This window comes from Palaemon carinicauda, chromosome 16, assembly GCF_036898095.1.
Source record: "Palaemon carinicauda isolate YSFRI2023 chromosome 16, ASM3689809v2, whole genome shotgun sequence".
In the NCBI taxonomy this organism is placed as follows: Eukaryota; Metazoa; Arthropoda; class Malacostraca; order Decapoda; family Palaemonidae; genus Palaemon; species Palaemon carinicauda.
This window is the reverse complement of record NC_090740.1, coordinates 28029111-28054355: the sequence shown is the minus strand read 5'-3', so window position 1 is coordinate 28054355 and position 25245 is coordinate 28029111. Positions and strand designations below refer to the sequence as shown.

The 25245-nt window shown below is 42.1% G+C and overlaps 1 protein-coding gene across 8 annotated transcripts in view; it reads right to left on the bottom strand.

Annotated features, from left to right (window-relative positions):
- The window catches only part of mv (lysosomal-trafficking regulator mauve), a 388598-nt gene that overhangs the window by 283461 nt on the left and 79892 nt on the right, over positions 1-25245 (bottom strand). For all 8 annotated transcript variants that reach the window (XM_068389706.1, XM_068389704.1, XM_068389709.1 and 5 more), the window contains exon 5: positions 6576-9275. In XM_068389706.1, the coding sequence (XP_068245807.1) occupies positions 6576-9275 (2700 nt within the window). The remainder of the gene's footprint in view (positions 1-6575; positions 9276-25245) is intronic.

The window sequence follows — 25245 nt, the reverse complement described above, 5'->3', positions numbered from 1 at the left end:
TATTTCATTTTAGCAGTTATCAAAATAACAAACTTAAAATAAATAAGTACCTGGTAAGGAAGTCGACTTGAACAATTACTCTGCCTTTTTAAGTACGTCTTCCTTACGGAGCCTCGCGATCCTCTTAGGATGCTGAGCAACCCCTAGGAGCTGAAGTATCAAGGGTTGCAACCCATACAACAGGACCTCATCAAAACCTCTAATCTAGGCGCTTCTCAAGAAATGACTTTGACCACCCGCCAAATCAACCAGGATGCGAAAGGCTTCTTAGCCTTCCGGACAACCCAAAAACAATAATAAAACATTTCAAGAGAAAGATTAAAAAGGTTAATGAATTAGGGAATTGTAGTGGTTGAGCCCTCACCCACTACTGCACTCGTTGCTACGAATGGTCCCAGAGTGTAGCAGTTCTCGTAAAGAGACTGGACATTCTTAAGATAAAAAGACGCGAACACTGACTTGCTTTTCCAATAGGTTGCGTCGATTATACTTCGCAGAGATCTATTTTGTTTAAAGGCCACGGAAGTTGCGACAGCTCTAACTTCGTGTGTCCTTACCTTCAGCAAAGCTTGGTCTTCCTCATTCAGATGGGAATGAGCTTCTCGTATTAACAGTCTGATAAAATAGGATAAAGCATTCTTTGACATAGGCAAAGATGGTTTCTTAACTGAACACCATAAAGCTTCAGACGGGCCTCGTAAAGGTTTAGTTCGTTTTAAATAGAACTTAAGAGCTCTTACAGGGCATAAGACTCTTTCTAGTTCATTTCCAACCATACGATAAGTTTGGAATATCGAACGATTTTGGCCAAGGTCGAGAAGGCAGCTCGTTTTTGGCTAGAAAACCAAGTTGTAGAGAACATGTAGCCGTTTCAGATGAGAATCCGATGTTCTTGCTGAAGGCATGAATCTCACTGACTCTTTTAGCTGTGGCTAAGCATACCAGGAAAAGAGTCTTTAAGGTGAGATCTTTCAGGGAGGCTGATTGTAGCAGTTCGAACCTGTCTGACATAAGGAATCTTAGTACCACGTCTAAATTCCAACCAGGTGTAACCAAACGACGATCCTTCGTGGTCTCAAAAGACTTAAGGAGGTCCTGTAGATCTTTATTGTTGGAAAGATCTAAGCCTCTGTGACGGAAGACTGATGCCAACATGCTTCTGTAACCCTTGATAGTGGGAGCTGAAAGAGATCGTTCTTTCCTCAGATATAAGAGGAAGTCAGCTATTTGAGTTACAGAGGTACTGGTCGAGGATACGGATACTGACTTGCACCAGTTTCGGAAGATTTCCCACTTCGATTGGTAGACTCTAAGGGTGGATGTTCTCCTTGCTCTAGCAATCGCTCTGGCTGCCTCCTTCGAAAAGCCTCTAGCTCTCGAGAGTCTTTCGATAGTCTGAAGGCAGTCAGACAAAGAGCGTGGAGGCCTTGGTGTACCTTCTTTACGTGTGGCTGACGTAGAAGGTCCACCCTTAGGGGAAGTGTTCTGGGAACGTCTACTAGCCATCGAAGTACCTCGGTGAACCATTCTCTCGTGGGCCAGAGGGAAGCAACTAGCGTCAACCTTGTCCCTTCGTGAGAGGCGAACTTCTGCAGTACCTTGTTGACAATCTTGAACGGAGGGAATGCATATAGATCTAGATGTGACCAATCTAGGAGAAAGGCATCTATATGAACTGCTGCTGGGTCCGGGATTGGTGAGCAAAATATTGGGAGCCTCTTGGTCATCGAGGTTGCGAAGAGATCTATGGTTGGCTGGCCCCAGGTGGCCCAAAGTCTCTTGCATACATCCTTGTGGAGGGTCCATTCTGTTGGAATTATTTGTCCCTTCCGACTGAAACAATCTGCCATGACATTCAAGTTGCCTTGGATGAACCTCGTTACTAGTGATATGTCTAGACCTTTTGACCAGGTGAGGAGGTCCCTTGCGATCTCGTACAACGTCAGAGAGTAGGTCCCTCCTTGCTTGGAGATGTACGCCAAAGCCGTGGTGTTGTCCGAGTTCACCTCCACCACTTTGCCTTGAAGGAGAGACCTGAAGCTTTTCCAGGCCAGACGTACTGCCAGTAGCTCCTTGCAGTAGAAATGCATTGTCCTTTGACTCGAGTTCCATATTCCCGAGCATTCCCGACCGTCTAATGTCGCACCCCAGCCTACGTCCGATGCGTCCGAGAAGAGAACATGGTTGGGAGTCTGAACAGCCAGGGGAAGACCCTCTCTTAGGTTGATATTGTCCTTTCACCAAGTCAGACAAGACTTTATCTTTTCGGAAACCGGGATCGAGACCGCTTCTAGCGTCTTGTCCTTTTTCCAGTGAAAAGCTAGATGGTATAGAAGAGGACGGAGGTGTAGTCTTCCTAGTGACACAAATTGATCCACGGATGACAGCGTCCCTACCAGACTCATCCACAGCCTGACTGAGCAGCGTTCCTTCTTCAGCATCTTCTGGATGGATAGCAGGGCTGGGGGCTGATCGTCTTGTTGTTCAGCAACGTCCTCATCAGAGGGTTCCTCATCCGAAACTGATGAGGAAACGGCAACGGAGTGGGCAACGTCTGGCTTGCTGAATCCGGTCGCACTGGTGGATGCGTGACGGAGCCGGACGCAATATCATGGAACTGCTGCACAGTCTGTGAACTGTCAACAACCATGGGTGCGCGAGGAAGCACAGCGTCAACCCGAAACTGTCTAAACCGTCTGGGTTGTGCAGTCAACACCCTACCGGGTTGCTGAGGTTGACGCACTGCGTCACAACAAGTCACCTCTGCTGGTTGTTGAACGTCCTGAACGTCAACAACCACCTCCGAGCGTCGCTTAACGTCAACGTGCGGCTGGCAACCCACACTGGGTCGCATCGGTGGAGGAACCACCTCAACTGGCAGACGCGAGTAGGTTACCTCAGCGTCAACAGGGCGCACAACCGACCGGTTGGAAGGTTGTTGGCCAGAAGGTTCTTCTCCGCATTTAAGTCCTCTATCAAGGACGCAAGCTTGGACTGCATATCTTGCAGCAAAGCCCATTTAGGGTCTACGGGAGCAGGTGTGGCAACAGATGGGGTTAGCGACTGAGGCGGAACCGTTTACCATCCCTCTGAGAAGTTGACCTGTAAACAACTTGGAGCGTCTCCTGGCTAGGCGCCAGGGAGAGTCTACCAGAATTGAGAAGTCTATCTGGGCAGAGGCATGAACTCCCAAGCCGAGAACTTCTCTCGTGTCATATCAGACTCTCGCTCTATAAACCAGTTTAAAAGAAGGGAAAGCAAAGGCTGTATCCCCCAAACTCCTCCTGGTGAAAAACCAGTCGCCTGGCCAACGTAACGCTCTCTAGGAGAGCGAGAGAGCACTAGCTTAAAAACAACGGCTTCGAAGTAGCTAGGCCTAGTGTAAGCTCTGACGTTTAGGCGAATGAGGAGCAGCAGTTACAAGATCCGGACGAAGATCCTTAAAAAAATCATCATGATTTAATTAAAGTCCATAGGAGGCTAAGCAGCTTAAGGCTCCTCTCCATCTGACAGAGTCCTCAAGGGAATATCAGTAGGAGGGAGAACAGCAACTTCTTCATCTACAGGAACCTTGTCCGATAAAAGCCGAGTCTCTCACTGGTGCATTAGTAGCGGACCAGAACGCAACGTCATGTAACTGCTTGACAGTCTGTGAACTGTCAACAACTGAACTGTCAACCACAACAGGTGCGTGAGGACGTACAGCGTCCACTCGAGACTGCTTTGACTGCCTAGACTGAGCAGTCAAAACAACTCTAGAATGCGGAGGTTGACGCACAGCGTCAAAACAAGTCAACTCCGATTGTTAGTGAACGTCTAGAACGTCAACAGGAGCATCAGCCAGTGGCCTAACGTCCAAATGCGGCTGAAAAACCACACGAGACCGCATCGAGTGTGGTTCTAAACAACCTGACTGACGTGACTAAGTTACGCCAACGTCAACAGTAAGCACAAAGGAACGTTAGGTTGGCTGAAAGCCAGGATATCGATGAGATAAACGGCTAGACTCAACAGACTAATCGGCAGAATAGTCTTCCATAAGGGAGGCAAGCATATACTGCATGTTTGCCATACAACCCCTTAAGGATCAACGGAAATGGTTGTGGTAATAGACGAGGGTAACGTCTGGGACCGCAACACTTTGCCTACAAAAAAAACTTTCGGAGTCTGTGTTACGCTTTTGTTAGGCGGCGAGCAGTTATCCGATGACTGCATAGGGTCAGAGCTGTCCTAATGGCTGTAACCAGGACGCTGGACCTGTCCTGAAAGGACTGACTTTCGCTTAAGGGCTTCGAAACCTTGTGACAGGTTTCTTATGCGAAAAGCCTACGGATGGCGAGGAGAAACAACGTCTCTCTCGTCTTATGGTAGGGGAGATCTTGGTAAGAAACACCCGATACCATAGAGGGAAAACGTCTGTTCGTTGGTCAAGGCCTCTCGAACCCATAAGTCGTTTGACATTACTTCTCCCCTGGGCTTGGGAGCTTGCAAGAGGTCCCGGACTAGGTGAACGACAGGCACGAACAGACGAACCCTCGGACGCAACACTGTAACACTTTGCGCCTCGGACGCAACACTGTAACACTTTGCGCATATCACTTTATCACTTCGATTTTCTGTTTTGCACTTATTTCTACCTGAAACACGCAATTCTACCCTTCATTAAAAGGTAGTAATTGCGAAATTAGTCGTATAATGCAAGCTCATAATACCAGCAAAAAACAGAAAACATATTTTAAGATAAAAAGAAAAATCAGTGGCTGGGAAAGAGACTAAACACTAGTTCATATAACTACGTTTTCAATCTCTCACCGCACATAGCCTGGGGACGAGAATAAAAACCTAAAAACGTTTTATCCTTCCTCCCCGTACAGAGACTAGGGACGAGAGTAACACGAGAACAACGTTACCCGCTTGAACGGAACGTTTTCTCTCCTCTCTCTCCCTCCGTCTCTATCTCTCTCTCTCTTTCTCTCTTGATTTCGCACCTAAGAGAAGAGCCCAATTATATCTCGTCAAAAAAACATGTTATTTGACTAAAGGAACAAACTGAAAGGTTTTTCAAATAAAAAGTTCCTTTAAATTAGAATTTAAAACATTTAAGCTAAGAAAGAATGAACAAAACGTCAGAATCGATTTTCTCTTACTGCAAAGTGAAACCGTGATACACTCTCTCTCTATCGTAACGATAGAGCGCATGTTGAACGTCCTGAACGTCAACAACTGCGTAGCATAAAAAACTAAACGTTAGTTCATCTTTGAAAACAGTACGAAGACTATCAAAGAAATTCTTTCATAAAATATTACATTTAAAAAGTTATAAATCCTTTAAAAGCTAACGACGATATAAAGGGCTCAATGTTGATTAACTTCGGTTTCCAAGTTAGGACCGCCTACTCTCAGGAAAGGTCTATATAAACAAAGCATTAAAATTTATTTTATATGTTTATAAAAAAAAGGAAAGTTAATCGAAGAGGCCTAATAAAGGCGGAGAGATATATATAGAGGAAAATCTATAACGTGATAATATAATTACTAAAAGCCTAAACACACTTCCGTCTAAGGGAAGGGTCGGCCATTTAAAAGTGAAAGAAAGTCCATACTCTCTTTGTCACCATAATTAAATCTATCCAAAACGAGTTCAAGTTTTGAGATGAAGATAAAACACCTGCATAGCGAAAGCTCAAAACTAGAATAGTGTACTTCACCAAATAGTTGTGAAAACAAATCCAGTTAGCAACAGCGAATTAGTAGGTCTTGCCGGTAGCCCGACAGAGAGAAAATTGAGTTCTTTGTTTACATTGAGTACTGAGTACCTGCACGACAGATGGCGCTGTTGAAGTACACCCCCTACCTGCATAGCGATCGCTGGCGGATTTTTAACGTAGAGTTTTCTGTCGAGCAACAGAGTTGCAGCTTATATAATCACCGGCTAAGTTAAATATTGAAAAACTGTCTGCTTAGCATATGTAATGTTAGAAGAATTAGAAGGTTGGAAATGTGGAATTTCTAAAATTGGTAAATAAAGGATAAAATAATGTAAGGATCAATTTTTGATCATAAATAAAGAATGGCAACACTAAGGTATAAATCAGATGTTTAATGTTCGATAGGAAATATGAAGAATGGAAAGCACTGAGAGGGCATGCAAAGCAAGAGACGAATGGTGCAGTGTCTCAAAAGGATTTCACACATTACAGATGAGAGTTTGTGTATGAAATGGATATGTTATGAAAGTATTTTGCTATAAGGACCATTTCACTGGGCGACACAGGTCCCTCGCCCAGCAATAGAATTTTCCTTTATCAAAATCCCTTTAGTAAGACACTTATGGGGGTGCACTACTCAGTATGGGCTAGTAAGAAGTCCAGAAAAAACTATCTTTTTTTTATCCACACGCTTATGCTTGGAAGTACAGGTACTGTATTTGATATATTATTATAGGGGTCAAGTTAATTACATTTAATAAATTACATTATATTTTCTAAATTTAAATATTGAGTAGCAGATGAAACAAATTACTAAGTTTTTTCAAATTTTTTTTACTTCAAGAAAGTATTTTGTAATATACTAACCTTGAAGTTTTCATCAGTATACTGATCTCCAAGATCATCTTGACGGGATGGATATCCCACTTTCTTGGTCTCCTGCGAACTATTTGCTTCAGGGTCCTCTACTGCATCTTGTCTAACAATTCTTCCACAATAAACTGGTTCATCATCATCACTGGCTTCATCTGGCCGAGTGCCTTCTACTACGGATGGATTTGTATATGCTGGTAAATCAACATCAGGTTGTGTCTTGTATCCTTCATCATCTCCACTATTGACACACTCATGGGAGCCAGAAATTACAGCTTCACCCATACTCAGTTGAGTGTGAATGAAGAACCGCTGCCGCACTTCTCTGTCCTTCATGTTGAAATAAGCTGTCCAGAATTCATCATGCTCAAGAATCTCTTTCTCAAACACCTTTGTGAATATGAAATTACTCTCATCATCAGTGTCACTTAATACTGGCAACCCAGGCTTTGACTTTAATTCCTTCATGACAATATTACAGAGTAAAGCAAAAGCTTCATGTTTAATTCCGGGAATTGATTTACTAGCCATAATTAGAGTAAGCCCATGGTCTTGTAAAAATTTCATCAACTTTTGATCACTTGATTCTGCTAGTGTTAGCCTGAAACACTTAAAAAGTCCAATAAGAACCTCTGTATTGAGTTCTTTTTCTTCTAAGTGCGCATCTACACCCTGATCACAAATTTGCTTAAGTGTTGGGACAATAAGATGTTCACATATCTCAATCTTCACGGCAGTATTACTTTGTGAAAGGAGTCGTATAATGTGACTCATGATCTTAGAGCTCACCTGTTGACAGAAAAAATACTTCTTGTATTGAGACACTCCTTCCCAATGAGATAGTGATAATGGTTTTCCTTTGTCATCATACCCTTGACTGTTATAATTCAAATGGCTATGGAATGAAGGCACACTACGGCCACTAAATGTGGAAGAAAATGACTCTTCTGGAGCATAATCCCCATTTACAGAATGATGGCCAATGCCCATGATATCAGGATTCTGACAAAATGCACATCTTGGTGGGTCTTTGACAGTTAGTCCACTCAAATCTCTCCAAACAACATTTTCAATATAGGATGTTGCATAACCAACCAAACGAGGCTTTTCAGTCAGGATCTGCAAAAGTCTACTAAATATAATTCCTGTATTCATGCAACAGCAAAGACCACATCTAGAGAGTGCTCTAACACCAAAGGTATACATATCAGACTCATGATTGCATGACAAACAGTCTAATAAAATACAAACAAAATTTCCAATCATGCATGCACTAGGATCAATAGCATTCACCATACTGGAGCTCATCCCAAAAACTTGTAAATGGTGATTTTGCACGGACAAGTAATCACAAAAACGGTGACTCTTTTTCTCGCACTTCTCAGAATGGTGAACATCCTCTCGCCAATATTTCATGTACAAGACTAACCGACTCAATAAATTAAGTATGTCTGCTCTTTTGCTAACAGAAAGTAAGGCAGTCAAAGAAACTATTTTACTTATTACTGAAGGGCCATTATTTTCTAAAAATACTTTGTGAAGACTAAGACTGTGACGCACATCTTTGTATTCCACTTTCAAACAAGTGCAACAGAGAAGAGTATAGATCAAACCAAGTGTACCTTCATAAGCAACAGATGCCTTGCCAAAGTTTGACTTACATGTTTCAACTTTAGATGTTGACACAAACTTAGCATCCAAGAAGCCGGTTATAAGTCCCATTACTTTTGGTACTACTTGAAGATTAGTTATAGTATTCAAACCCTCTCCATTTTTAAGAAAATTGTGTACAGATGAAAATAACAACCTTAAAAGTTGTGTTAAAAGAACATAAATAGGAAAAGAGTCTTCTCCTTTCAATTCTATAGCCTTCAATTCATCTACCATACATGGAATGGTTTCTAAACAAAATACCAAAATTTCATTGCAGGCTAATAATGGAGAAAATATCTGCCTGCCTTCAGTTTCATGAGCTGCAATTTGAGCTTGTAGTGATAGAATGCACTGTAAAAGTTCCATAATTGAAAGGCATAGGGCATCCTCATGGCAGTAAACTTTTCCACTCATGCGGCTACTGGATCGGTCTGTTTCCGGTTCAAGGTACTTGTCGTCATCACTATAAACAATATTGGTGAAGTAATCAAAGTCCTTCGGGTTCATAGTAAATTTGACTATAGATTTACGGCTTTTACTGGCTTTTGGGAGCTCTTCTCCCTCTGATTCAGACTGAATATAATGACTTGTTAAAGACAAACGTTTTCGTCTTCTCTTTCCAACTTTTTTAATGCTCTGACAACTTGATACACTACTGCTTTTTGACCCAGATGTCTGCGACCATGAGTGGGGTAGACACAAACTAGGATGATTTCCTCGACCGATGGGAGCATTTCTTGGGTGAGAAGGATGTATAGTTGTGCCAAAGATTGTGTTCAAAGAAAGGGTAACAGCTGGTTCATATCTAAATGTGAAACTATTTGTGACCTCCAAGTCTCCTCCTTGACATTTTGCCTGAGATTTAGGCAAATTATCATCGAATAAAGCTGCATTTTCTGGTAATTTTTTCTGGTCAAGAAATAAACTCTCCTTTTGGTGCTCATACCAGAACTTGCATTTCTCTTCAGCTGAAGCATTCTTGAAAATATATCTGAATACAAAGCCTAATACATGACTTATTTCCTTTATTCCTGTTATACTCTGAAAAAGAAGAAAATACAAAATTAAGATATTTACAAAACTCTCAGAAGTATAGCAACATTCCCTGGATTGATTCACTATCAAAAAAATTACTTATGAAATAGGCAATATAATTTCCTTCCCAAGTCGTAAAATTAGGAAACTACCAAGAAGAACATAAGAGTATTATAAGCAATGGTAGCTCGACAAAAAGTATAAATATTGGCATATCTGTAGACTTACACTCACAAAAGCTGATATATTTTCATTTTCAAAATTGGAAGTCTTAGCCCTAAAAATATTTCCAAAGAATGGAAACAAAAACAAAAAAAAAAAATCTGAATAATCAGAAGCATTTTACATATTTCACTTTCATTTAGTTTTCCTTGATCCTTTGTAAACATTATTATTATTATTATTATTATTATTATTATTATTATTATTATTATTATTATTATTATTATTATTACTATTATTATTATTACTATTATTATTATTGCTTACTAAGCTACAATCCTAGTTGGATAAGCAGAATGCTGTAAGACAAGGGGTCCCAACAGGGAAAATAGCCCAAGGAGAAAAGTTAACAAGGAAAAATAAAATATTTTAAGAACAGTAACATTATCAATACTTCCTATACAAACTATAAAAACCTTAACAACACAAGAGGAAGAGAAATTAGATAGAATAGTGCCCAGGTGTATCCTCAAGCAAGAGAACTCTGCCCCAAGACAGTGGAAGACCATGGTGCAGAGGCTATGGCACTACCCAAGACCAGAGAACAATGGTTTGATTTTGGAGTGTCCTACTAGAAGAGCTGCTTACTAGTGCTAAAGAGTCTATTCTACCGTTACCAAGAGGAAAGCAGCCACTGAACAATTACAGTGCAGTAGTTAACCCCTTGAGCGAAGAAGAATTGTTTGGTAATCTCAGTGTTGTCAGATGTATGAGGACAGAGGAGAATCTGTAGATAGGCCAGACTATTTGGTATATGTGCAGGCAAAGGGAAAGTGAACCATAACCAGAGAGAAGGAAGTACTGTCTGGCCAGTTTAAATTGCCGATTTTCCAAGGCTGGCACTTTGGGTTACTAGAAAATCAAAGATTTCATTATGTTCAGATTAAACGTGCTTCCAACAATTATGACATTGTACAGCAAAACAACGACGCTGAAATAGACAGCATAGTGATGTGAAATAGTCTTGCAATTTTTTTTTCCTTGATCTTAATTATCATATTCTAGAATAATTCCGTATAATCTTATTCTTCTAATGTACTGTATATACAAATAACGCTTTTGTTGGAGTAGTATGATTTCACATAAAGGGTAGAAACTTTTTCATCCTGATGATTTAAGAGTATTGCACCTGTGCTAATTTTGTATCAGCAACGTGTTTCAATAACTGAAATATGGACTTTGCTAAATAAAGAAGTTTAATATTACTGATGATTCCTTATACAATCCCAATATGAATTTCAGTAAGCATTCTAAATTTATATTTCTCTCCCACCTTGGTGTGTACTGTACTAGAATTCATGCAGATGGCTGAACCTAAATAACTAAAAAATGGTATTTTTATTTTAAAATAAATTCTTTAATATACTTACCTGGTAGTTACATATATATAGCTTAATCCCACCGATTCGTCGCGCGCACGGCAGAAATTCAAAATTTGCGGCAATCGCCGACAGGTGAGCAGGTGGTCATACCTGTGCGCCCTCTAACCAGGTACCTGAAACCATTCCCATTTGTCCTCAGAAATTCCATTGCCCTATTTTCAGAGGGGAGGAGGGAGGGACCTTTTATATATATAACTACCAGGTACGTATATTTAAAAATTTATTTTAAAATAAAAATACCATTTTTAAATATGTAATTTCCCTGGTAGTTACATATATATAGCTGATTGACACCATTGGTGGTGGGTTAGAAAACCGCAACCCCGACGGTAATTCGTATAATTATTAATCGCTACAAATTAGCTGTACCAATAATCTGGTTCTTACCTGATAAGGAAGCTGGCTTCATCGTTATCCTGCCTCATTTGCCTGCATTCCTTGAGAGACCCAGCGATCCACCCAGGGGACTGTAAAAGTCTCTGTGGGGGCTGCCACAGGGACCTTGACCTTAACATGGCTAGACCACCAGCCTTGCTATCCTGGCATAGCCATGGACAATGATTCTGACCACCTGACTCAAAAATACACTAAAAACACACACCATAAAAACTAACTTCAACTTGCATCCCAGACAGTGGAAGGCTGCAACAACCTTCACAGACAACCTGTGATACCAAGTTCAAGAAAAAAAAGCAAGGGTAAATAATAAAAGGTTATAGGGTAGAGGCAGTAGTACCTTCTTCAACTACGACGCCGGAGGCAACATACGGACCCAGGGAACAACAATCTTCATATTGGGTCTGTACCTCTTTAAGGTAACAATCTGCGAAGATTGACTTACTTCCCCAAAATGTCGCCCCCAAAATTGACTTCATCGACTTATTGTATCTATACGCCATAGAAGTCGCCACAGCTCTTACTTCATGTGGTTTGACCTTAAGGATTGGAAAGCTTTTCTCTTCACAGTTCTGGTGAGCTTCCCTTATTAAAACCTTAATAAAAAATGCCAGAGCATTCTTTGATAAAGGTAAAGAAGGCTTTTTTACCAAGCACCAGAGGTTATCTGCCTGTCCTCTCAGGTTTTTGGTCGTCTGCAGATAAAATTTTAAAGCTCTCACTGGACAAAGGCCTCTCTCCTTCTCCCGTCCTACTAAGTGAGATAACCCTGGAATGGTAAAGGATCTGGGCCATGGTCACGAAGGATTCTCGTTCTTGGCGAGAAAACCTAGCTCTAGAGAGCAAATTGCATTATCTCCATTGAAGCCCACCTTCTTGCTAATGGCTTGCAACGCTCCTATTCTCTTGGCTGTAGCTAATGCAACCAGGAAAATGGTCTTTTTAGTAAGATCCTTCCATGAAGTCTTGTCGAGAGGTTCAAACCTGCTCGAGGTAAAAAACGCCAGGACTACATCCAAGTTCCAAGAGGGGGTTGGGTTGTCCTTCCTCTTAACGGTCTCAAAATCTAATGAGGTCCGAGAGATCCTTGTCTCCTGACACGTCAATATGTCTGTGACGGAAGACGGAGGCTAGCATGCTGCGGTATCCCTTGATGGTCGATACTGCCAGCTTCTCTTTCGTTAGTAAATGCAACAGAAAATCTGCCAGTTGAGTAAGAGAGGTACTGGAAGAGGAAAAGTTGTTAATCCTGCACCATTCTCTAAACACGTCCCACTTAGATTGGTACAGTACACCTTAATTGTGGACATCCTCCTAGCTCTCACGATAGCTCTTGCAGCTTCCCTCGAAAAGCCCTTCGCTCTTGCCAGCTTTTCGAAAGACAGTTAGATTGAGAGCGAGGAGATTTTAATGGTACCTCTCTGTGTGTGGCTGTCTGAGTTGATTGTTCCGACATGGTAATGCTCTGGGGGTGTCTACTAGCCACTCCATCACTTCTGCAATCCAAGGTCTCATGGGCCAAAACGGAGCTATCAGGGTCATGCGGGCGTTGTTCGACACTCTGAACTTTATCAAGACTCTGTCTAGGATCTTGAATGGGGGAAAGGCGTACATGTCTAGTCCTTCCCACTCCATGAGAAAGGCGTCCACTACCACTGCTTCCTGGTCTGGGACTGGAGAGCAATAAACTGGTAACCTCCTTGTTTTCTAGGTCACGAAGAGGTCTATTGGAGGTTCTCCCCACAGAATCCAAAGGCTGCTGCACACCTCGTGATGTAGGGTCCACTCTTTTGTGAGAACCTGTCTTCCTCTGCTGAGAAGATCCGCTCTGACATTCTTCTCTCCCCCACCCCCCCTATGAAGCGGGTTATTAGAGTTATATTTCTCGCTTTCGCCCACAGTAGGTCTTTTGCTGCCTCGTAAAGGGAATCTGAACGAGTTCCCCCGTTTCCTGATGTAAGCCAACGCTGTGGTGTTGTCTGCGTTGACCTGAACTAACTTGCCCTTGACTTCCTCCTGGAAGTGCATTAGTGCTAGATGAATGGCCACTAGTTCCTCGACGTTTATAAGCCATTCCTTCTGAAAATCTTTCCACAGAACCGAGATCTTGCCCTTCCCCAGTGTTGCACCCAATCCCATGTCTGATGTGTCTGAATACAACACTAGGTCGGGGTTCTTCTGTTGAAGTTCGAGGCCTTCTAGGAGTTTGTTGGGATCGTCCCACCAAATCAACTGATTCCTGATTCCAAGAGGAATCAGAATCCATGTCTCTAGGCCTTGGTCTCTTGTCCAATATCTTGACAGATGGAATTGTAGTGGACGTAAATGAAGTCTTCCAGGGATACAAATTGCTCGATCGAGGAGAGCATTGTCAGCAGACTCATCCATTCTCTCACCGAGCAGGTCATGCTCTCTAGGAAGTGGCTTCACCTTTCTTGGGCATTCCAGAATACGTTTCGGGGCTGGAAAAGCCCGAAAAACCACTGATTGAATCCTCATCCCCAGATAGATGATGTTTTATGAAGGTGTCAGTTGTGATTTGGCCAGATTTACAACCAGACCTAGCTGTTGCGTCATGGACATTGTAACTCGTAGATCCTCCAGACACTTTTCTTGCGACCTGGCTCTGATTAGCCAGTCGTCCAGGTACATTGATATCCGTACCCCTTTTAGATGTAACCAGCAAGCCAAGTTGGAAACCACTCAAGTGAAAACGTAGGGAGCTGTGCTCAGTCCAAAACAAAGTGCTTTGAACAGATAAGTAGTTGCGTGGTATACGAATCTCAGAAATTTTCTGTAGTTCTGGTGAATTGGGACGTGAAAATACGCGTCCTGCAGATCTATCGACACCATCCAGTCTCCTTGTCTGGTGCCTGCTAGGACTGATACAAATGTCTCCATAGCAAACTTGACTTTGCTTACAAACTTGTTCAGAGGACTTACGTCCAGAACGGGTCTCCAACCCCCCCGAGTTCTTTGGAACTAGAAAAAGTCTGTTGTAAAATCCCTCCGAAGAGGGGTCCTTTACTACTTCTATTGCTGCTTTTGACAGCATCTGGTTGACCTGCTCTTGAAGAGCTGCTGCCTTGCTCCCAGAGTATGTCGCTGTCAACTCTAACGGCTCTGACGAAAGAGGAGGCCTTCTCAGGAAGGGGATCTTGTAACCCTCCTTCAAGTCATCGACTGTCCAGTCGTCCGCTCCCCTTTGGCTCCACTCTTACCAGTAGTGGGATAACCTGGCTCCCACTTGTGTCTGGAGGTTGTAGAGCTCACTTTCTTGTTTTTGGTTGCTGCTTTGTGTATTTACGAGGTTGTCCTCCAGCAGCAATTCTCTGATTTCCTCACGAAAGGGCCCTCCCACGAAAGGACTGGCACGTGGGAGGAGCTTCCTTCTGCTTCCTGGCTAAAAAGCTAGCCGGGAAAACTTTCTTGGCAGTCATGATAATAAGGTCTTACGTTGCTTGTTGCGCAAGAGCTGCCGACAAGTCCTTCACTACATCAGAAGGGAAGAGATGATTACTTAAAGGAGCATACAATAGCTCTGATTTTTGAGCGAGAGTCAATCCTGATGACAGGAAAGAACACAGCATGGATCTCTTCTTAATAACTCCTGCCGTGAAAAGGGCGGAGAGTTCGACCGTCCCGTCCCTCACGGCTTTATCGAGACAGGCAATAGGGTGCATCTGCGTCTCGTTCTTTTCGTCTGTGACCTCTGCGAGGGCCCCGGGAGTCCACTCCATCAAGCTGAAGACCTCGATAGTTCTGAAGATGCCCTTCAGCAAGTGATCCATCTCCGACGTGGACCACATCACCTTAGCCTTTGTCATGGCTGATCTACGCGAGGCATCAATGAGTCTGGAGAAGTCCCCCTGGGAGGAGGCAGGAACTCTCAAAACGAGAACCTCCCCAGTCTCATACCACACACTGGATCTGGAAGCCAATCTTGTAGGAGGAAAGGAAAATGTTGTCCTTCCTTGATCCTTTCTCTTGAGAATCCACTCGTTCAGAGTCGAGAAAGCTCTCTTGACTGATCTCGCTAGCAGAGTTTTCTTGAAAGATGAAGGTTTCTGGGGTCTACCCTTCAAAAACTGCGAGGGCGGGCTCCGAGGTACAGCCTGCGTAAAGACCTCCGGATATAAGTCCGCTAGAACTGCCGGTAATCTCTTTAAGATCTGCTGCATGAAGAGTTTCCTGCGTTCCCCTTCTGAGATGTTCTCTAAAGGGTTAGCGATCTCCGATATAGAATGAGTGGGAGAAACACACACCTCGTCTTGTCTACTCTCATCCTGCATGCGTCCAGCATGCTGCGAGGGAGCGTCATGCATGTGTCCAGTATGCTGCGAGGAAGTGTCATGCTTGCGTGCGTCCTGCAAGTGTCCAGCATGCTGCGAGGGAGAGTCATGCTTGCGTGCGTCCAGCATGCTGCGGGGAAACGTCCTGCTCGCATGCGTCCAGCATGGTGCATGAGTCCAGCATGCCGCGATGGAGCGTCAACTATGCGTCCAGCATGCTGCAGGGAAACGTCCTGCTCGCATGCGTCCAGCATGCCGCAAGGGAGCGTCAAGATCCTTGCCGCCTCCCGTAACGCGTCCAGATCGCTGCGAGGGAGCGTCGCTTAGCGCTGCAGTTTGCCGCGAGTCTGCGTCTTGCTGGCTGTTCGCGTCTCGCTCCGATCTTATTCTTTTCCTAGGTCTGTTGATGTCCTTAGGTTCCTTCTTGCGAGCTTCCTCTGTTTGCGACTTATAAACATCAAACAGGGACGTAATGGACCGTTGAAGCTCTGACAGACATGCTGCTTGCGGCGCGTCCTTCATGCGTCCAGTCTGCTGCGAGGGAGCGTCACAATTTTTGTCGCTTCCTGAAATGCGCCCCGATTGCTGCAAGGGAGAGTCTAAAGTTTCGGAAACCTTTGCTGGGATCTTCTGGCCAAGAGGAGGAGAAGTCCCTTGCGACATCTCCCAATCCGGGGGAGGGGGAGAAGTGTGTACCGATGTAAAGTGCACATCATCTTCCTCCGACGAACTATGCGTCCTACACAACTGCCTAGGCGCGGACACGTCGTCTTCTTCCGACAGGAAGATTTCCGGAGAGCTCCAATTGCTGCACGATGGTTGCTGAAACTTAACAGGGGACCTATGTCTCTTGAGAGGTCTCGACTGAAGAGGTTGACACCAACCGTGTCTAGGTCTTGCGTCCTCCGACGAAGACGAACACTTCCTCATCTCGCCTTTCCTGCGGCAAGGGGGAGCGTCCTGGGATGCATCAACAGAATCGCTCGAGGGGACATCTGTTCGTTGTTCAACGTCTCTCACCTCCTTTAGCCTGTTGACTTTCCTTCTCCTAGGGGTTGGGGAGCATGGAAGAGGTCCAGGGCTAGGAGCATGACAGACACGAACGGACGCACCCTCCACTGCACTATCACTATCCCCGAACATGCGTTGTAAACCACACACTGCCCCCCCCCCCCATCACTTCCTTATCCGAAGTAAGGGATTGCACTTTCACTCCCAAGGCCGATAATGCAGCCATAACATCATTCAAAGAAGGCTCACTTACCTCCGACTCCGTAGGGGGGTCTGGTACTACAGCCTTAGGATTAGGATCGGGAGTACTGTACAGTATTAGTTTTATGCAAATTAGAAACGACCTGACTATCCGAAGACCTATTAGAAAGAACACTTGACGATCTAGCTCTCCTAAGTCTGTCCTTTTCCAATCGCCTAACATAGCGATCATAACTTTCCACTCTCTCTCAGATAAAGTATCACATCCATTGCATCTGTCATTAAAAGAACACTCATTCCCTCTGCAACTCTTACATATTGAGTGGGGATCAAGCGTGGCCTTTGGATGCCGAGCCTTGCACCCCTTGACACACCTTCTAATAACAGAGTCAGCCATTTTGAAAACTAGAAAAATAGTTAACTAACAGTCCAGGTCAAAAAACCAACAAAGTCTATCTTAACCGAATGAAAAGTCAATAGGGAAAATCCAAAATCAGCGAAAGCCATCAACAAAAAACCAAACAATGGGTACTTCACCAAATTTGTAGACAAAGCAAACCCACAACGTAGCAAATTTCCGACGTGTTGCTGGAACGACGGCAGGGAATTTCTGAGGACAAATGGGAATGGTTCCAGGTACCTGGTTAGAGGGCGCACAGGTATGACCACCTGCTCACCTGTCGTAATTGCCGCGAATTTTGAATTTCTGCTGTGCGCGCGACGAATCGGCGGGATTAAGCTATATATATGTAACTACCAGGGAAATTACATATTTATAAACAGAGGGTGACGTGTAGAATATAACACTATTATGGAGAAATTCTCCGAGATTGGGTATTGGAAATGGAAAACTATTAATTTCTTTTTTAAGTCAAAGCTACCATTTTAGCTCCTCATACTAACACTAAATTCTCAAATCCAAATAATTCATTACTTTACTCCATTTATTAACAGGTATTTTTTCTAGTTCAGTGATCTGGTTAAACTAATATGATATTCAGTAATAAAAAAAAATCATAAATAGTCTAGTAGTGAGCTATATCATTTCTATAACAAACATGGAAATGTTCAAAGACAAAAGATTTCTTAACTGATGTGTGTTCATATGTGTATTTGGATCCTTTTTAGCTTTGTTGGCATAGTGCCAACTTTGGTGAAATTTTTTATGAGTCAATTCGCATAATTAATGCTGATTATAGCTAATGCATCTAATTAAAATGTAACTTTTTTACCAGATGTCCTAGAATCATGTGTAATACCATTTTTCTATACAATTTTGAGCTGGGGAATTCATGTGATATATTTTTTGTGATTAAAGGTCAAGGTCACCATCAAATGTAAAGGTCACAGTCATTTATGGCTGCATTTGCATTTGGAATATATAGCCTAACCAAGTGAGGTTCATATATTTTTATGTTGATTATGTCAGTGAAATTGTGCATTTATTATTAAAGAAACAGACTTAGCACTCTTTCAAAATATTTACTTTAGATCTCTTGATATGTATCCATTTGAAAATTTCTCTTAGCACCTTTCCAATTTGATCTACAGATTTTTAGGACTCTTATTCAAAAGTTACATTTTGATTATATGCATCTTTTCTTTTAAATTTGCAGATCAAATTGAAAAAGTGCTAAGATAAATTTTCAAATGGATATATATCTAGAGATCTAAAGTAAATTGTTTGAAATAGAGGTATGTCTTTTGTTTTAATCATAAATGCACAATTTTGCTGATATCATTCACCATAACAATATATAAATGTCACTTGGTCATATTTTCATAAAGCAAATACAGCCATAAATGACATTGACTTTTACATTTGATGGGGACCTCGACCTTTAATCACAAAAAGATATCAGAAACAAATTCCCTGGGTCAAAATTTTATAGAAAAAGTGGTATTGCACATGATTCTAGGACACTTGGTAAAAAAGTTACAGTTTAATTAGATACATTAGCTCTAATTATGCGGATTAGTTCATTAAAAAAAAAATTCCCCAAAGTTGGCGCTGTGCCAACAAAGCTGAAAATGATCCAAATACACATTTGAATAAATTTCACTTAAAAAACCTTGCATCTATGATGACTCATACAAAGTTTTCTGTCTTCATTTTGAATTGAGTTTTAAATACAAACTCGTTCAGAACTAAGAAGTTGATGACTAGTCTCCAGCCTCCTATTAACTGCTCTACCAGGAACAGGTGGCTTGGAGACCCATCCTGGACCAGTTGTAGCATGCCCTTCTTTTGCATCTTTTCCCCCTCTGCTCGCAAGATGAGGCATTTCTCTGATGATCGTTTGTATGTAGATGACATTATCAATGTCTGAGGGAAGGAAAGATGAGAGCCATTGAATAGGAGGCAGAAACCGTCCCAAAGAATGCTTACTGTCCATGCCTCTACTATGAAGCACAGTGACCTTACTTATTGGCTTGACCGGCATCCCCCTCACTCATGGCAGTGGAAGGGAAGAATTGCCTTGCATAACGTCCTTGGGTTATTTTCCTGCCTCTTCCCCTTCTAGGTTGATGAAGTCAGGGATGAAAGAAGGGATACCAAGAGGAGGATGGCGTTACGGTAAACAACCTATTTTCAAGGCTGATTTTTAGAATTCTTAAAGGAGGTTGCATGGTTGAAATTGGAGTCCTGACTCTTGTTCCTCCACTTTCCTAACATAGCCACAGAACAATTATTGTGCAGTAATTAACCCCTTGAGTGAAGAAGAATTGTTTGGTAATTTCAGTGTTATCAGGTGTATGAGGACAGAGGAAATGTGGTAAGCATATGCCAGACTCCTTGGTGTACGTGTAGACAAAGGAAAAATGAGTCTTAAGCAGAGAGAGAGATCCAATGCAGTACTCTCTGGCCAGTCAAAGAATCCAATAACTTTCTAGCAGTAGTATTTCGACAGGTGGCTGGTGCCCTGGCCAACCTACTAGCTACTGTACCACTTTTAGCACCTTAAGAAATAGATATATATTCGAGGCTTGAGGTGAGAATGGCAGGTTTATCCTTATGAAGATTCTTGGGCAGGATGTGTTGTACTTTGCTAGCAATATTTTTAGATTAATTTCAGAGGCAGGTCTTCTGAAAGCTATTATAATGGCTAGTTCCCAAACAATTGGATAACTATGATCATACCCTATTCTGTTAATAATGCTTAAAATAAATAACTTGTTATTAACAGATACATGTTTAATCATTGTATATGGAATGCCATAGGATGGGGGTCAATGGAGGAGAGGATAAAGGATGGCTTCCTCTGTCATGTAAAACCTCATCTGTCAGGATAGTGTTAGAGGCAGAATCTTATTAGACTTACTGGCACAGAGTGAATTACTTCATCCAGAGACCTTTTTGGCCTGTTCCTGCCGCAGAAGTTCTAAGGAGGGTCTGGAACCCTGCAGTGATTCAAAGAGCCTGTCAATGGTGCTCTTGTAGCCTCTCCAAGGCTGTTGACCTCTGTATTTCAGTTTCCCCCTGAGCGGTGAAAACAAGCTTGTTGCATATGCAGATGATGCTACTCTCCTTGCATCAATTCCATCCCCTGAATGTAGATCTGGGGTTGGTGAATCCCTTAATAGAGATTTAGCTAAAATTAGTGCATGGTGCAAATTATGGGGTATGAAATTGAATCCTAATAAAACTCAATGTATGATTGTAAGTAGGTCAAGGATGGTGGCTCCTCAACATCCGGATCTCAGTATTGATAAACGTTCCTTTAAATTTGTATGACTCTTTTAAAATTCTAGGTGTGATTCTCGACAGCAAATTTACTTTTGAGAAACACATTAGGTCTGTGTCTTCTTAAATTGCACAAAAAATTGGCTTACTGAGAAAGTCTTATAAGATTTTCGGTGATCAATCTATTCTGAAGAAGTGTTTTAATTCTTTCATTCTACCCTGTTCTGAGTATTGTTCTCCTGTCTGGTGTTCAGCTGCTGATTCTCATCTTAATTTGTTGGACAGAAACTTACGGTCTATTAAATTTCTTATTCCTGATCTAGATATTAATATTCGGCACCGTCGTTCAATTAGTTCATTATGCATGTTGCATAAGATTTTTCATAGCTCTGACCATCCTTTGCATTCAGATCTCCCTGGACAATTCTATCCTGTTCGTAATACTAGGCAGGCAGTTAATTCTAATAGCCAGGCTTTTTCCATCATGAGGCTCAATACTACACAGTATTCTAGAAGTTTTGTTCCAGCTGTTACCAAGTTGTGGAATGATCTTCCTAATCGGGTAGTTGAATCGGTAGAACTTCAAAAGTTCCAAGCTGGAGCAAATGTTTTTATGTTGACCAGCCTGACATGAGTCTTTTTATAGTTTATATATGACATATCTGTTTTTGACGTTGTTTATAGTTTATATAGGACATATCTGTTTTGACGTTGTTACTGTTTTTAGAATTATTTATTGTTAATCTATTCTCATCATTAATTTATTTCCTTGTTTCCTTTCCTCACTGGGCTATTTTTCCCTGTTGGAGCCCTTGGGCTTATAGCATCTTGCTTTTCCAACTAGGGTTGTAGCTTGGCTAATAATAATAATAATAATAATAATAATAATAATAATAATAATAATAATAATAATAATAATAATAATAAAGGGTCTGTTGCCTCAAACAATTGTCCATTTACAGGTAGTGAGTCAAAATTTTCGTTATGATGTTTGGGGTTCATCTGGACCAAGAAATGAGAGAAATGAGCCAGGATGATAGTCTTTTGAGGTAGAGTAGGTTGGACTGTGGCTCGAGAAAACTGCACTCGTCCCTTGCTCGCCCTGACAGTCTAAGGGGCAAGACCTATAAACAGCTTACGCTGCCACATTAGGACCACCTTGGTACCTTTGGACAGAGTCATCCTTAATAAGACTTTTTCAGTTAGGGGACTCATGGGAAATCTATACTTCTTTTCTCACAGTCCTAACGTCTTGGAATCTCCTTGTCCTGGGAGTTTTTTATGCTCATGTGCTAATGAGATTTCGGGAAATGGAGTGTGTACCAGGATGAATTTGAGTGCTCAATGGGGACTGATTGCGTGAGAACTTCATGGTTATTCTATTTCGTTGTCTCGACATTGTAGGATCTTCCCCTAGGTCTCATGAGCCATAAAGAGTGCACACTCTTGGTGATGGATAAGCTCTAAAGCCTGCAAGCTGTAGTCTACCCTATGGGTACGCCCGCATTGCTACAGAGGGTCACATTGAAGAGCGCTCCCCTGCTGCAAAAGCTCCTTGCTGGGTGTCTCCTACTAACAAGGCATGTGTAGTCAGAGCCATCCCCACACCTAGCCAAGTGTGTTTTGTGAAGCCATTGTATCTCGAAGGTAGGACACGTGCATCGCAATACCCTTGTCAATGGCTGTGAAGCCATTGTATCTCGAAGGTAGGACACGTGCATCGCAATACCCTTGTCAATTGTTCTGAAAGTGGTTACCTGATCCAGAGAAACATCCCTACAAGAGGGAAAAACCACTAACCAGCGAGTGTGTTTAGACCTTCTGGCATGCTTGAGCTGCAGTGCATTTGTTCTCGGGGTGTACGTGAAAGGAAGCGCCTGTTTGGGGAGCCTGTATATACCAGGTCCATTTGAGTGTGTTCCACAAGCAGCTCTTGCAAACCAGTGACCTAGCAACATAGTCACTAGTGCTCTATCTGGTATTCGGTACAGATGTTCATACCATTTGTATAAAGGAGAATGTACCCTAAAAGGGGTTTGTCCAGGAGAATAACCTCGATCTTCAGCCTAAGCATTCAAGAAGTGAATGTGCACGCTAGAAGGGTGAAATCTAACTGCCAAGGGAGATTCTGCAGGAGATCATGCATCTGGGCAGTCCAGAATACTGTGCGTCCCTAACATATGTATCAATCCCTGACAAGGGTTCCTTAACCAAAGAGTGCATACACTTATCAGTATTGCACTTTACTGTATGTGAGCAACACATGCACTACTAGGAGACCACAATCGCACACAACTTTCAAGTTAGCCGAGAAAGCTCCTGCTGAAGGGTGTGTATGTACAATTGTGCTGTCTCCCCATATGGACGGAGTGCAGAGCTGAGCACTTGTGAGCCAGAATAGCCATATCTAATACAAGAGCACCTTCCCAAGGCAAATCTTGTTTCATGTCTGATGCTTGCTAATAAGCTGAAGAGCACAAGAGCTTAAAGGACTGTAATTTCCTAGAGAACTGTGTGTAATTGCTAACAGCTGAACGCGAGGGCTCGCTAACAGGTGGATATACCCGAACACTAACAGGGGAGTGCAAGTAGTCTCTTACAGGCAAGACCACATAAGCGTTATTAGGAGCGCGCGCGTGCGAGCTAGTCAACAAGAGTGCCCGAGCTCTAACAGGAAAGACTCCATCGTCACTTAAGAGGTGAGCATGTATTAGTGCCAAGACGTATTCGCACATGAGCACTAAGATGGGATCAGTATGATCGTTAACAGAAAGATGTGCTCATATGCCAGATTAATTCTGATCAAGAGCACAATCTCTTAGGGAAAAGGGTTTGTAAAATCTCCAAATCTTATAGGCCTACATGCACGTTCCTTAGGGAATGCGAGTGTCTCATAAAATATGCCCAAATACTGTAGCAGCATAAGAATCCACTGGCAAGAGCAACTGCTTTGATAATAGAGTCAAAATGTGGGCTCGTAATAGCACAACCCTAGGTTCCTGTAAGTGTGTGTGCTTTAGCAGGAGGAAAGCCAAACATTGTTGAATAGGGAGCACTCACTAAAGGGGGGGGAGGCATAAACACCGCTTCAAAAGCAGGACTTTATCAAAAGTGTATGTGAGCATAAGCTCCAAAAAGTGTGCAATCGAAAAGAGGTGAGGTGGCACACAATTGCAAGCAGGTGAAATGATACATGATTGCGAATAGGTAAGGTGGCGAGCAATCTCGATCAGGTGAGGTGGTGTGCGATCGAGAGAAGGCGAGGTGAGATTGCGAGCAAGTAATGCGGCGCCCCGATCAGGCACTCCCATAGAAACACGAGATTGCAAGCAGGAAAGATGGCGCTCCCTAAGAGCATGCAATCGCAAACAGGCGAGATGGCACTCCCACAGGACTATGTAATCATAAGCAAGCCAGAGAGTACAATTGCAAGTAGTGAGGTATCATTCCCTAAGAATCACGCGATTGTGAACAAGTGAGGTGACACTTCAGTAGGAGACTGTGATCCTAAAAAGGTGAAAGCACACAGCAGTATGCTAATGATCAGTACAATAGTGCTAATGGGCCATCACAAACAGGTGAGCTCATAAGCTCATTTCCCTTTCCTTCGTCCTCGGTGAAGGATTGGGCAACACTATCTTTTGTATGGGAAAAGAAAATGAGTCACGTACATGTAACTCCTATCGATTGGTCTAAAAAGGAAAAAAATTTGAGCAGAGCCCATTTTCTTCCGACCAGCAGTGTGCACTATGACCAATGAAAGTTTGGATACGCTATTGGCGCTATATTTCACTCATCAGTTACATTATACATCGTCATTACTAGTCTACACTCCCAAAGGAATAAAAAGCAGGAATGTTGTTAAACAGGAACAAAAAGTGTACACAGAAATTTGTCTGTCAGACAGCTACAGTTATCATGAAATTGCAAAACCCTAAATAATTTCCCTAATGAATAATTCAGAAGAAATTAAGAGCACTGGAAGTATGTCTGTACGATCAGGAGGTTCAAAACAAAGTGGTTACTGTGCTGACAGGGGGCAGAACTTTCCCACCACCCGCCAATATCTATTAACTCCTCATTAAAAATCTTAATAGCCTAGTTCCAGCTACACTAAAAATATACTCCTATTAATGAACAAGTTTGTACCAGTAAGATAAACTACACTTACGTAATAGGATTAAGTATTTTTATATATAATAATGTACTGTTTTAAAATTACTGATACACTTACATGCAAATAATTCAAGTTTTGTCTTTTAGAAATTCCTGTAATCAATTTACTTTTCTAAGGTCTTTGTTCATACAGTATATATAAGGTTTTGTTTACTTTCAAGACAACTATGCCCAGTTTATCCCAGAAGTTTCGTATTAAGTGCAGTACAGTGTATACATTATACGCATGACATAACTACCAAATCAAACTGATGCTACTGCACCTTTAAATTGCTTATTTTTAAGCAAATACATAACTCGATTCCTTAACAACTATCTAGCGGCTTTCTCCATTAGTTAGGTTACTTTAAAACTAGATTTATGAACACTTCATAATTTACTTTTCCAACAGGTTTCCTTTATTAAACTAGAATGTACTGTACTGATTATGGAGACTTTATGCAAAAAAATTAAATGATGTACCACTGCTACAAAATTCCGTTATTTTAATACATGATCATAAAAATATATTCTGTATTTATCTTTCATGAAAATTGACAAACACCCCAAATATAGTAAGGGTACTTACCAGAAAGAAATACAAACAGATCTAAAATAATATGGATTAAATC